General features: G+C 36.5%; 1 protein-coding gene across 4 annotated transcripts in view; it reads left to right on the top strand.

The window, feature by feature from the left end:
- Window positions 1–13055, top strand: part of BTBD9 (BTB domain containing 9) — a 437363-nt gene that overhangs the window by 26913 nt on the left and 397395 nt on the right. For all 4 annotated transcript variants that reach the window (XM_088831208.1, XM_055407251.2, XM_055407252.2 and 1 more), the window contains exons 2-3: window positions 8916–9127; window positions 12546–12909. In XM_088831208.1, coding sequence (XP_088687334.1) covers window positions 8943–9127; window positions 12546–12909 — 549 coding nt within the window. In that variant the 5' untranslated portion in view covers window positions 8916–8942. The remainder of the gene's footprint in view (window positions 1–8915; window positions 9128–12545; window positions 12910–13055) is intronic.

Genomic DNA, 13055 nt, shown 5'->3' with positions numbered 1-13055 from the left:
GGCAAACCTGATATTTCCCTTGAACAAAGGAGGACAATTCCTTTTTGCTCATTTTTCTAGGTTAAAAATATGTATCAGTATGAATGTTAAGAGGGGCTTCCCAGGTGATTTAGTGGATAAAGAATCCGCCTGCAATGCAGGAGATGCAGGCAGATGTGAGTTTAGTCCCGGGGTCGGGAATATCCCCTGGAAGAGGGTATGACAACCCACTCCAGTATTCCTCTCTGGAGAATCCTGTGGACAGAGGAGCCTGGTGGACTACAGTCCATAGGGTTGCAAAGAGTGGGACATGACTGAAGTGACTAAATTAATGCAAGTGTTAAGATTTTTTCCCCAAATTTCTATGGTTTGTATTTCACTTTCCCTAGGATGTGAATACCCTATTTTAGAGAGCAATTAGCTAATTATTTGAATATTAACTCTTATTCTGATACAAGAGTATAACAATTTTTTGTATATGTTTTGGTACGGTATCTATGGAAGATAACTGTCTTTGACTTTCTACAAATCATAAACTCATGGCTAGTTATGGTGTTGACTTTACTTGTCATGTAGTCCTACTTTCCTCAGTGGACAGTGAGTTCTTCAAAGGTAGCAACTTTCTTTTATTAATCTTTGTGTTTGTATCACCTAGCACTGTGAGAGCTCAATAAATCTCTTGTGGAATGAATTATATATAGCTCCAGAAACTAGTTTTGTCCTTTGGCAAACATGTCCTAATTGGTAAATGGAATTACATACACTCTCCATAAAATGATCTCATCAAATATTTTATGATACAGTTCCTTAGTGTTCCAAGCTGAGAATATCTATAAATATTTATTTACAAACATATAAAATCATAGAATGACAAGAATTTGGAGCTGGACTGGATGTTAAAAATCATTTAATTTTTCCCAAAGAAAGACATTTCAGGAATCCCAAGACAAGAAAATGCCCATGAACTCCAGTCATTTCTCACTGTAGCACTTTACTGCCTGATGATGCTGCTCTTCTGCAAGGTTTAAAAATGGATCTGCAGAATATCAGAATCAAGGTTACACCTACCAGTATTGTCAGTCCACACCTGTTTATTCAAACTGTTGGATGACAAGGGTAGAGTATATATCAAAAGAAGTGAGGCATCCTTCCCATGAGAAAGTAGAATGTGATTTTTTGTGAGTGTTTTAAGATGCAGACAGGACATCATTTATCTCCCCAAGCGATATTAATTTAAAGTTTAAGGATTACTACTTCAAAGTACACACCACATGGGTACTAAGCGCAGAAGAAAGTGCTAAACCATATGCTTATAAATGCCATTTCTTTCCTCAAGAGAAGAATCATTTATATTTTGCAATTAAAGAACAGGTCTTTTTTCTCATAAAGTTCTTTCAGTCAAGAAATACATGGGGCACAGAGGGATTCCCAGGGGAGATTTATACAGCGTTCAAGGACTCTCTGGCGTCTCCACCTGGTAGGACTTTGGTCTTTATCTATTTCCTGATTAAACTCTGGAGAGTAAACTTTAAGTTCAAAAATTATAGTAAACCCTTGTTAAAGAAAAGTTTGTAAACAGTTCTGTTGGAAGTGACTTCTAAGTAATGAAGTTGATATTTAGGTCAGTTTGGTTTTTTCACAATTATAGCATTACAACGTTGTGAACTTGGGAGAAGGCAATGGCACCCCACTCCAGTACTCTTGCCAGGAAAATCCCATGGACAGAGGAGCCTGGTAGGCTGTGGTCCATGGGGTCGCTAAGAGTCAGACACGACTGAGTGACTTAGCAGCAGCAGCAACAGCAACATCATGAACTACATATGTTGCTCTTGCTTTATTGATGGACGTTGTTTGCTATTTCGGTGAGAACAAATGCATGTGGGTTTTTTATTGCATAATAAATAGTCAGTAACCCTGAGAATTTTAATACTGCAGCTTTAGCTGTTTTTTTTTTTTTTAATTTATTTGAATCCAAGAAAGTTTAACCAACCACACACACAAAATAGGATAGTTTCTATACCACCATCCCTGGTAAATGAATTCCTATGAAGTCTCAGAACCCTCAACTAGTAATTGTATATGATATCACGAATGGTACCATTTCCTCTCTTAGAGTAAGTCTCTGTTCCCCTTGCTTTCCTACTCGTCTCTTTCCTCTTACCTTGAAGGAACAGCTTGAGTGAATAGATTACCCTTGCTCTATCCTGTGAACGTCAGCAAGTTTAGACTCTGGGACTGTCAACAGGAGCAAATTTCAGACCACTTTGTTTACATCCAAGAAAATATGCTGTAAATGGAGAAAAGTCATACTGAAAATCTCTTAAGGTGAAGACGTTTATTCGGGATGTATTGTACAGAGTCCTAGTAGGCTATGCTACCCAGGTATCTGATATTCATTACTTTTTGCCTGTCTTAGTGTAAATGAACTTTTTGTCCTTGACTTCAAATTGTTAATTATTTTTTACTTGTAGCGTAATATATAATCCCTCTGTTTACCATTCTGTCTTAGTCACTAAGTCAGGTCCTACTGGATGTGGCAAATTAAAACTTTTGCTATATTATACAAAAACCAATTTAATTTGTGATTTTAGTGGTCAAAGTTATTGAAATATTTGTGTATAGTTTTATTACAATAGAACCTGCTTGTTATAAAAATTTTAAACATTATAGAAATAGATTTTATGCCGTGTAAAATTTTTCCCATAGCCCAATGGTTAATCCATTGGGTAACCCTTGTTAACAATTTGGTGTGTGCTTTTTATGTGTTTAACAAAATAAGGTTATATTATTGTTTTGCAGCTTGCCTTTTTGCATGTAAACATATATTTAAGATTTTTCAATGTCAGTAAGGTATTTAACTTTATTTTTTTAAATCATTGTACAATATTCCATTGTATAGGCTTATCATTCTTTATCCAGTTCCCATTAAATGGGCATTTAAGGGTTATTATTATTATTTTTTTTTTACTGTTACAGAGTGCTGAAGTTGACATTCTTAATTAGTTTTGTGCTCTTTTGTGAATATCCAGCTTATTTTTTTCAAAATGACTAGCCAACATTTTTTATTGAAAAAATTTATATTTTCTCCCACTGAATTGAGCTACTACATTTACACACACACACCCACCCCCCCCACACACACACCCCCCCACACCCACACACACACACCGTTCACTTGCTAAGTGTTGTCTGACTCTGCAACCCCACAGACTATAGCACGTCAGGCTCCTCTGTCTTCTACTATCTCCCTGAGTTTGCTCAAATTCATGGGCATTGAGTCAGTGATGCTGTCTAACCATCTCATCCTCTGCTTCCCCCTTCTCCTTTTGCCGTCAGTCTTTCTCAGCATACTGAATACCTGTGTATATTTGGGTTTATTTCCGGACTAATGTTTAATTTTATGTTTAACGTTTTAATGTTTTAATGACATCGCTTAATTGTTCTAATTTATGATTTGCTTTCTCATCCAGTACACTGGCTTCCTTTCATTGCTCTTCTTTTTTAGAGTATAAGTGAAATCGCATATTTATTCTTTCAGATAAACTTCTTAACCCCAATTTACTTTAAAAACTCAGTTGTGGTTCTGATCATTATTACTTTTAATTCCTGTATTAATTAGAACATTCTCTCATCTTAAAAAATATCTTGATAAATATAAAATTCTCATTTTTCCTTCTCAGTTTACTAATATGTGTGCCCATTTGTCAAATTATTGTTTTTAACTGTGTATCCCTACCAGGAACATTTTGGTGAATTTTGTTTTCTGCTGCTAAAGCTTTGTTTTTGTTAACAATATGAAGGACAATAAAATATCAAATATTCTTTTCTATAGGGTGATTTAGAGATGATTGGTGTCTTTACAACATCTCCAAACACTGTATGTCTTTTCATTTATTTTTCTTAAATCCCTCAGAAGAGTTTTATAACTTACTTTACATGTTTTATGAGTTTATTCCTAGATATGACAGTTATAGATTACCGATCTTTCCCTTCATGTTTTCTGTCTGGTTGTCTCATATTTTCTGTCTGGTTGTTTTGGACATGAAAGGGTACTATATATTTTCATATACAGTCAACTGTTGAACAATACAATGGTTGGGGTGCCTACCCTCCGCACAGTTGAAAATTCAAATGTAATTAGCCTTCCATGTCTGAGGTTCCTCTGTATCCTCTATCCCTGTCCATCTGAGATCCACAGTTGTGGCTCATGTAGTACTGTGGCATTTACTATTGAAAAAATCCAAGTGGACTCATGCAATTCAAACCCATGTCCGGGGTCAACTATAATAATATATGTGGTCACCTTAGTGAACCTTGCTTATTTTCTCACTTTTTTTTCCAGTTGATTCTCATGGATTTTTTTTCAGGTAGGCAATGAGATTATCAGCAAATTATGATTATTTTGCTTGTTTGTTTCCTAATCCATTTACCTTTAACTTTCTTAATTGCATTGTGTTTTGCCTCTGAAAAATGTTAATAATGGTGAATAGGTATCCTTGTCTTATTTCCAAACTTTCTAGGGATGTTTCTAGTTTTTTTTTTATTATTAATAGTTTCTTATATCTATTATCCCTGGAGAAGGCAATGACTACCCACTCCAGTATTCTAACCTGGAGAGTCCCATGGACAGAGGAGCCTGGTGGGCTACAGTCTGTGGGGTCACACACAGTCAGACACAACTGAATGACTAAACACACATATCTATTATAGTTAGGATGTGTGTGTATAAAGTTAAGAAAGTATTCATTTATCCCTATTCAATTAAAACTTTAAAAATAAACTTCTTAATGATTGTTTTAAAAGGGATTTTAGCTTTTATTGAGCTAATACATGGTTTTTTCTCCTTTAATCTTTTGATGGCAGTTATTTTTGCTAATATTCATATCTTTCTTGGAATTGACCAACTTTGTCATGGCTCCTTTTGCTTAATTCTGTTTTCCAATATTATACATAGGATTTTTTTCATTTTTACTGAGTGTGTGATATGATCACATCTTCATGTCAGGGTTAAATTGGCTTCATGAGAAGTAGAAAACTCAGGTGCACAGGAATAGTTTAAATACCACTGTAATTATCTGATCCTTAAAGTTTTGAAGAAACCTGTCCATGGAACGGTTTGGATCTAACATATTGGGAGGTCAGGGGTTAGGGATTCATTTAGGCAGATGGGGTACGTTATTTACTTAGTATCCCTTTCTCCTATCCAAATCTAAGGTTAAATCAGTATGTCAGATAGGTTTTTAGGCTCCTTGTTTTCAATGCTTATCTATATCAACAGCTCTCATTTAGCACCCTGAGTACTGAGTCGCTAGGAAGCTTCTCGGTGGGCAATGTGCTGTCACAACTTCCTGGGGGAATTTAGCACATTCAGTGTAACTCCACTGGGAGAGGGGCCTTGAAAGTTTGCGTCTGGTTTCCCCGACTTTGCTACATGTACGTTTTCAAAACCTTTGCTGATTTTGCTTTGTTTTTTTTTTTTGCTGTATTAAATCACAATCATGAGTCCATCCATATGCTGAGTCATGAGAGTCATTTCATATGACAGGACAAAACAGTGGTATTAAAATGTGGTGGCAGAGTTCTAAAATACAACTTTAAAAAAATGTACTATAACTTTGCCTTTACAGGTATGGAAATAATCTCATGGAAGTTAGAACACTTGTCAAAGACCACATATGTTGTTGGTAGCAGAATAAGTATTAGCATTAAAGTATAAGAAATATGTCAGTAAACAGTTTTACTCTGTGAGCTTTAATTTTTTCTTAATTTTATTTATCAAATTTAAATTGATGTTTTAAAATGCTAACTTTATTGATGTGTGGTTTCTAAAGCATGTTTTTTTTTTTAATGGCAAGTGGATGGACCCAAGCTGTCACTTCATGGATAAGCTAGGGCATTGGGCGAACATATTTTCTGCATACAAGCTATGGCACTGGTAACTGGGTTAGCATCATTTGCCTCTTTGCAGTAAGATTAAAAATGGAATCGTATCCTAAATAAATTTTCTTAGCAGAAGTTTTGTTTGCATATTTATGTACCTGAGAAGGGATGTTAACCGAGAACAGTAGAGTCTAAATAAATGAGTGTTTTCTAGGCTGAGCATTAGAATCACTTCAGAATAGTGGCCAATTGCATCAAAATTTCTGGTGGGTGGAGCTCAAGCATCTTTGGGTTTTAAGCTCCTCAGTGATTCCTGTTGTGGCAAGCTTCATTGAGAATCACTGGTTTAATTAAAATTATTTCTGTATGCCAATAAAAATTATTGTTTTGTTAAAATATTTTTACTAAGTGTCTGTTTCGTATACATGACAATCTTTGCTTCATGCCTCCAGGTGGAAAAGCATAATTAGAATGTAAATTTAGCAAAAAGAAATTTTACATATTAAGAAGTACAAATCTGGAAAACTTATTAAAATAGATATTTATATATGTAGTATTAAAGTTTATTATATCAGTTGAGGAATTATAAATTTACCTTTGAGCTAGTTAACCAAGAATCTATCATTGTCCATCAGGAGTCATTAGTTAATCATTTGAGTCTCACGGATAACCTAGATAAAATTTTAAGATAATATACCAGAGTACATATTCATTGGGTATGTTCATGGCATCCTTTCTGGTAGGGAAAACATCTATTTTGTTTGGAGTCATGCATCATCATTGAACTATTGGATAGTGTTGTGACAGTTCTTGTTGAAGGAGAATGGAATTTTGAAATCAGGTACCAGTGAGTTTTAGAATTTCATGACTGACGTAGGAAATGATAGTACTATTTTGAACATTGTTTGGATAACCAAGCCAGAAATCAAAGAGCAAAACAATCTGATCCTTTATGTAGAGTATAGTCAGTCCTTGATCACTTCTTAGAGTAGGGGTGGCAAACTATAATCTGAGGGTTAAATCCAGCCCTTCTCTGTAAATAGTTTTATTGGAGCGAAGCCATGTTCATTCATTTACTTGCTGTCTATGGCTACTCATGATAGGGTTGAATGGTTGTGACAGAGGCTATGTGGCCTGCAAAGCCTAAAATATTTACTCTCTGATCCTTTGCAAAAAGTTTGCCGACTTCTGTGTTAGACTGTTGTATATCACATATTAAGGGATTGAATTTCACATGTTCTGGGGACACTCATAAATGGATCCTTTTAAGCTGAATTTGGTCCTAAAAATCACAGGTGACTGGAGATGATCCACGTTTTAGGGCTTTCAAATGCAGGTTGCGGTTGAGGGAGAGGGATTTGCCCTGAGAATGAGTATGCTGGTAGCCCTCTGATAGTCCTACCAGGGGCCGGGAGCTTCTTTTACTCATCTGGGGTGGGTGTTTCCTGCCTAACTCATCCTCTGTGTTCCTCTACATCACATTCCTTGCTGCTCTTCCCCTCGGTTGGGAGTGGGCATGGAGTAGCAGGTAACTGGGGAGACTGGACTGTGAGGGTATTCCACTACAGTCTCTGGGGATAAAGACAATTTTTTCACATAGTTTTTCACATAGTTTGTCTTTTAGTTTTAAAAATATTTTTATTTAGTTTTGGCTGTTCTGGGTCTTCGATGCTGTGTGGGCTTTTTTTCTAGCTGCAGTGAGTGGGGGCTACTCTCTAGTTGTGGTGCTCGGGCTTATTGTGGTGGCTTCTCTTGGTGCAGGGCACAGGTTCTAGGGCATGAGTGCTTCAGTAGTTGTGGTACTTGGGCTCTAGAGCACAGGCTCAGTAGTCATGGGCATGACCTCAAGTTGCCCTGTGGTAAGTGGGATCTTCCAGGACCAGGGATCGAACAAGCGTCTCCCGCATTGGCAGGTGGATTCTTTACCTCTGAGCCACCGGGAAAGCATCACATACCGTGTTGACAACGAACCTGAATGTGGAAGTGTAAAGGTTAGGAGTGGCTTAATCTTTAATCCTGGTATAAGCGGAGAGTTCAAGGAGGAGGAGGGTCTAGTGGAGACAGAATATCTGACTCAATTCTAGTTTCAAGTACAACACCTCTGAGCTGTCTCACCTCTAAGCTGTCAGCCACATCAGCACTTCAGACACCTGCACGCTAGTGAGGGCTTTCATCCACTTGCTGGGTTACTTACATCTGGGAAGTACTACCTGCAAGTACAGTAGATAGTTAATAATATAACCATTTTTAGCTTTCAAAGATAATTACTCCCCTTTCTAATATGTAAAGCCGTTAATCAAGTTTTAAGCTTTTGATTTTCAGTTGCATTTGTAGGAAAGAAAAGCAAGGAAGTGAGATTAAATGTAATGATGTTGTGATAAACACAGGCTACCTGCTTGTCAGGGATAAAAGTTTGAACTGGAAGTTACAGTCTTCAGAAAAATACTGGAGTTTTTCTTTCTTAGAGGGAGGTTAGGATGCTTACTACAAGCTTCCATTAATAAATGTCCATTTATTTTTGTGACTTCAGAAGATTATAATCTTTTAATAAAATACTTAAGATGGTTTCAGAGCAAAACTTCTGTAATTATTTGAAATCAGATTTAGTTTATTCTTTTTGTGATTTAGGTCTAGATCCATGCCTGAATGAGTTTTCCACTGGGTCTAGCTAGTTATACCCACCTTAGTAAATACAACTGTGCTAAAAGAGGAACTCTTCTGGTTCTTGATTTTCTTTTTCCTGAGATACTTAGAAATAAGGGACTAAACACAGTTTGAACACAGTTTTCTAGATTGTAATAGATCCAAGTGCTGTTACTGTTTGAAGATCCTGAGTTTTAGTGTGATAAAGTGGTGAGGATAGTGGAGTTAATGGAAATAGGCTGAACTACTTCCCAGAATAGATAGGTTAATAGAAATACCAATGATGATGATAAAATCGGTCTCTTTTGTGATTTTTTAGAAAATACATTTTTCTCTGTCTGTGTTTATAGTGTGTGGTTTTTGCAGTGTACTCCCCTCCTCTCACCGTCTCCCATCCCTTCTTTATATGATAGATCAGCGACTACCACTTGCTCTGCACGATGAGTAGCAGCCACCCTCTTCGCCCCTTTGCTGCCGTGGGGGAGATTGACCATGTGCACATTTTGTCAGAACATATCGGCGCCTTGTTGATTGGGGAAGAATATGGCGACGTCACATTTGTTGTGGAAAAGAAACGTTTTCCTGCCCACAGGGTAATTTTAGCAGCAAGGTGCCAATATTTTCGGTAAGTGTATATTACTTTTTGAAGATACAAGTCACTTGTAGAAAACACTGGTATTTTCCACTCTATGAAAAATATGTAACAAAACATAACAGATTCTAGCAATCATTCAGTTGAGCATCTATAAGCATTTCATCTTTGTTGACTTTTGTTATAGTTTTGAAAATACCTTTTCCTTTCAGGAGTCATCATCATAGGGTTGGAAGGCTTCTCAGGCTGAACTGTACCCCATCAACCATTTTCCATGTTCTCAACAATATTTCTCAGGCTGAGTCTTTTTTTCCTTTACCCTCGCCTCACAGTTGATGACTAATGGAACTTAAACTGATTTATTGGCAGACAGGCCTCTTGTTGTATAGGCAGAATGACCTTTGGACTTGCCAATGAACATGTAGACCTCTTAGTTTCAGATCACTGAGGTCCAGGACCTATATGTAAACAAACAGATCTATCTCTGAGACATGTAATTTGACAACCCCAAAGTAAAGGAAACTTAAATATTTACTGAGACCAAGTTTCATAGTTATATTAGTGCTAAAACTAAACAAAATGTTAATTTATGTAGAAAGCATACTTGTACTTATAAGTAGCTATTGTGTGTTACTTAGACCCCTAATTTCCAGGGTTATAAATATTAAACTAAGGTCTAATTACTGTCTATGTTACCTAATGTTAGTTAAAAGGGAATCATTACTGAATTATTGACTGATAATATATCCTTGAAAAATCTGTAGAGTCCATATCCTTGAAATCATGGATTTGCCTGTGAAACTTGATATCTAAAAATTGAGATGTGGAAAGCATGAAGAAAATTTCACTTACCTTCTAGTGAAAACCACAGTCTGATATTATTTATGATTATAATTAATTGAGAAGCAAAACCTACACCTGGAGTCACACACATTGTAGTAGAGTGTGTTTCTTGGAAATATTTACTCTTTAGCTAGAACTCTTACTATAGTGCTTTATAAACATGTTTAGAACATTCTATCTTGTACATGTAAAATGCCAACACAGAGGCAGCCAGGAGCTTAGACACGAGTAATCTGTTAAGAGTTCAAGCTAACATGCTCCTATCAAGGTGAGGCAGCTCGTTATTTTTACCAGTCTGTCCTCTGTATGCTTTTGTATTTCCCTTTTCTTTCTTCCATTCATTTCTGTTAAAGTGTCTTGTGAGAGTCCAGTCTTTATTAAGTTAGAACTTTTCAGCCTTAGGTTTAGTGTTTATTACTATTATATATCTTTCCTCTTTCAAAAGAATTTGAGACAACTGTATCTGGGTATCTTTTAGGTGATCAGTATATTCTTAAAAGAAACTCAAGTATCCTTAGACATTTGAAGAGCTTATTGAATGAATGGAATATACTCCTCTCACTTACTGACCTTGTTCTTGCTGTCTCTTTGTGGGTATTGGACCTTTATAATATCTGGTGGTTCACTAAGCTAAACTCAGTCATTACCAATGCCAGCTTAGATTGATTCTCATTGCTGATACTGTTCTTGTGCAAGGGAAAGTTAACTGTTAGCCATCTGGAGAGGCCTTATGAGTGTGGTCGTAGAGCCTATCAATTTCCAGATAAGGGCAAGCTAACGGTACCAGAGGGAACCTTCCACAAGTTGGGGGTTCATATTTAAGACTTCCCAGGAGTCCTTGTCAAAACCACCTTTAAAGCATTGAGAATTCAAGTAAGTGCCATGGATCACAATGGAGTAAGAATAGGTCTTGGCAAGATCTCCCCAGGAAGGTGTCCTTTAATCTGTTAATAGTAACTTTAAGGTCATTGATTGGATGTGCTCTGGATTAATGGAAACCTTCACCAGTGTTTTTAGGCAGAGTATAACCCAGTGAAGAAGTATGCTCAAAATATTCATGAATCTTTTGGTGGGTAGTTTCAGCTGTTTCTTTGAGGCAAACAAGAATGTCCTGTCCTGCTTGTCGGGGGAGGGTGGGAGGAGTTCTAGGCAAGCATGAGGGGACACTTTGAAATGCTAGTCCTGCTCTGAGAATCACAGGAGTGAGGGGATCTCTCTCTGCCCGCTTATTCTCTTGCTCTCACTTCTTCACGTTTTCTTTCTCACCCATTTCATTACTCTTCCTTTTCTTCACACTTCCTTTGTTCTTTGCTGATGGATTGGAAGCTTTAATTGGTTCATATTATTTCTTCTAGAGTAATAGAGGTAGAAATTCAAATTTATTACCTGACTGGATTGTCTGCTTTTTATTATTTAGATGAACAGATAAACAATAATGTGGGGATTTTGTTTTTAATATGAAAAATACTGAAAGACAAAATAGGAAAGTCAGATCATCTATAATCCCATCATGAATTTCATTTTTAATTTGTAAACTGACAAATGAAGACCCTTTCCTCCCAGACATCTTTTTCCATTTCCTAGAGACAACCACTGTTAACAGTTTAATATGTATTTCTTCTCAATATAAATAGGTGTATCTATATATACCTTTGTGCATACAAATCTAAGTATGTGTTATACACTTTTTTCCTACACTACACATAAGGATTGCAACCTGACTTACCGACTATGTCCTGGATATCTTTCCAAGACAGTATATATTGCTCTCCCTTGATCTTTCTAATGGTTGCATAGAATGTATATATCATAGTTTTTTCCAACCATGTTCCACTTAATGGACATTTAAGATTTTTTCCTTTGTTTCAAGATATCTTGTTATACATTTATCTTTATCTTGCTGTGTTATTGAGTCCTAAAAGTGAGATTACTCAGCTGAAGGGTATGCACATTTTAGATTTGAATAGACATTACTTAAATTCTTTTCCAAAAAGAGGTCTTCATTTATACTCTTAAAATAGTGCACGAGAAAACCTCTTTTCCCCCTAGAGTAATAGAGGTAGAAATTAAAATTTATTACCTGACTGGATTGTCTGCTTTTTTATTATTTAGATGAACAGATAAGCAATAATGTGGGGATTTTGTTTTAATCTTAAAAATACTGAAAGTATTAACAGGTTTCTAATTTCTGCCAGTCTGACGGGAAGCATAGCACCTGGTTATATTTAATTGTTTTCATCTGATGACATCTTTTCCTATGGAACTTTACTTTTTTAAACTACCTTCTTGACCTTTAACAGGTTTATATTGATTTCACTGTTCCTCTCAAAAGAGCACTTTCATCTTTCTAATTAATGAATGTCTATTTTATTTCTTGAGCTCTTAAGATTATTCATTAGTTGTGTATAGAATTAATTCAAAATAGTTTTAAAATTATTTCTCTTGCTTTAGAGATCTATTTTAAGTGATTACTATGTATTTCTTCACCTGAATGTTTGTCACTAAACACATTTATGCCTTTTTTTATTATGTTGATAACTTGTATTGCATAATTTTGTAGCAAATCCTACTTGAAGTTTTCCTTATGCGTTTCTCCTCTGATGTGCAGAGCATTACTGTATGGTGGAATGCGAGAATCTCAGCCTGAAGCCGAAATCCCTCTTCAAGACACCACTGCAGAAGCATTCACAATGCTGCTTAAATACATCTACACTGGGCGGGCGACGCTGACAGATGAGAAGGAGGAGGTGCTGCTGGACTTTTTGAGCCTGGCTCATAAATACGGATTTCCGGAGCTGGAGGATTCCACCTCTGAGTACCTCTGCACCATACTTAACATTCAGAATGTCTGTATGACTTTTGATGTTGCCAGTCTCTACTCACTTCCCAAGTTAACCTGCATGTGCTGCATGTTTATGGACAGAAATGCTCAGGAGGTACTCTCAAGCGAAGGCTTCCTCTCCCTTTCTAAGGTGTGTCATTGTCTCCAAGTAATTTGCAGGCAGTATGCACTGTTTTATTTATATCTATAGAGGAGAAGTATAACAGTGGACTAAGAATAAAAGAAAAGCTGTTAGTGTGGAAGAGGTGGTCTGTTTGGCCATCTGCCTCTGGCTGC

The sequence above is a fragment of the Moschus berezovskii genome, chromosome 23, assembly GCF_049115385.1.
Source record: "Moschus berezovskii isolate FMDL1 chromosome 23, NW_MosBer_1.0, whole genome shotgun sequence".
Classification (NCBI taxonomy): Eukaryota; Metazoa; Chordata; class Mammalia; order Artiodactyla; family Moschidae; genus Moschus; species Moschus berezovskii.
This window is presented reverse-complemented; position numbering and strand designations above follow the sequence as displayed.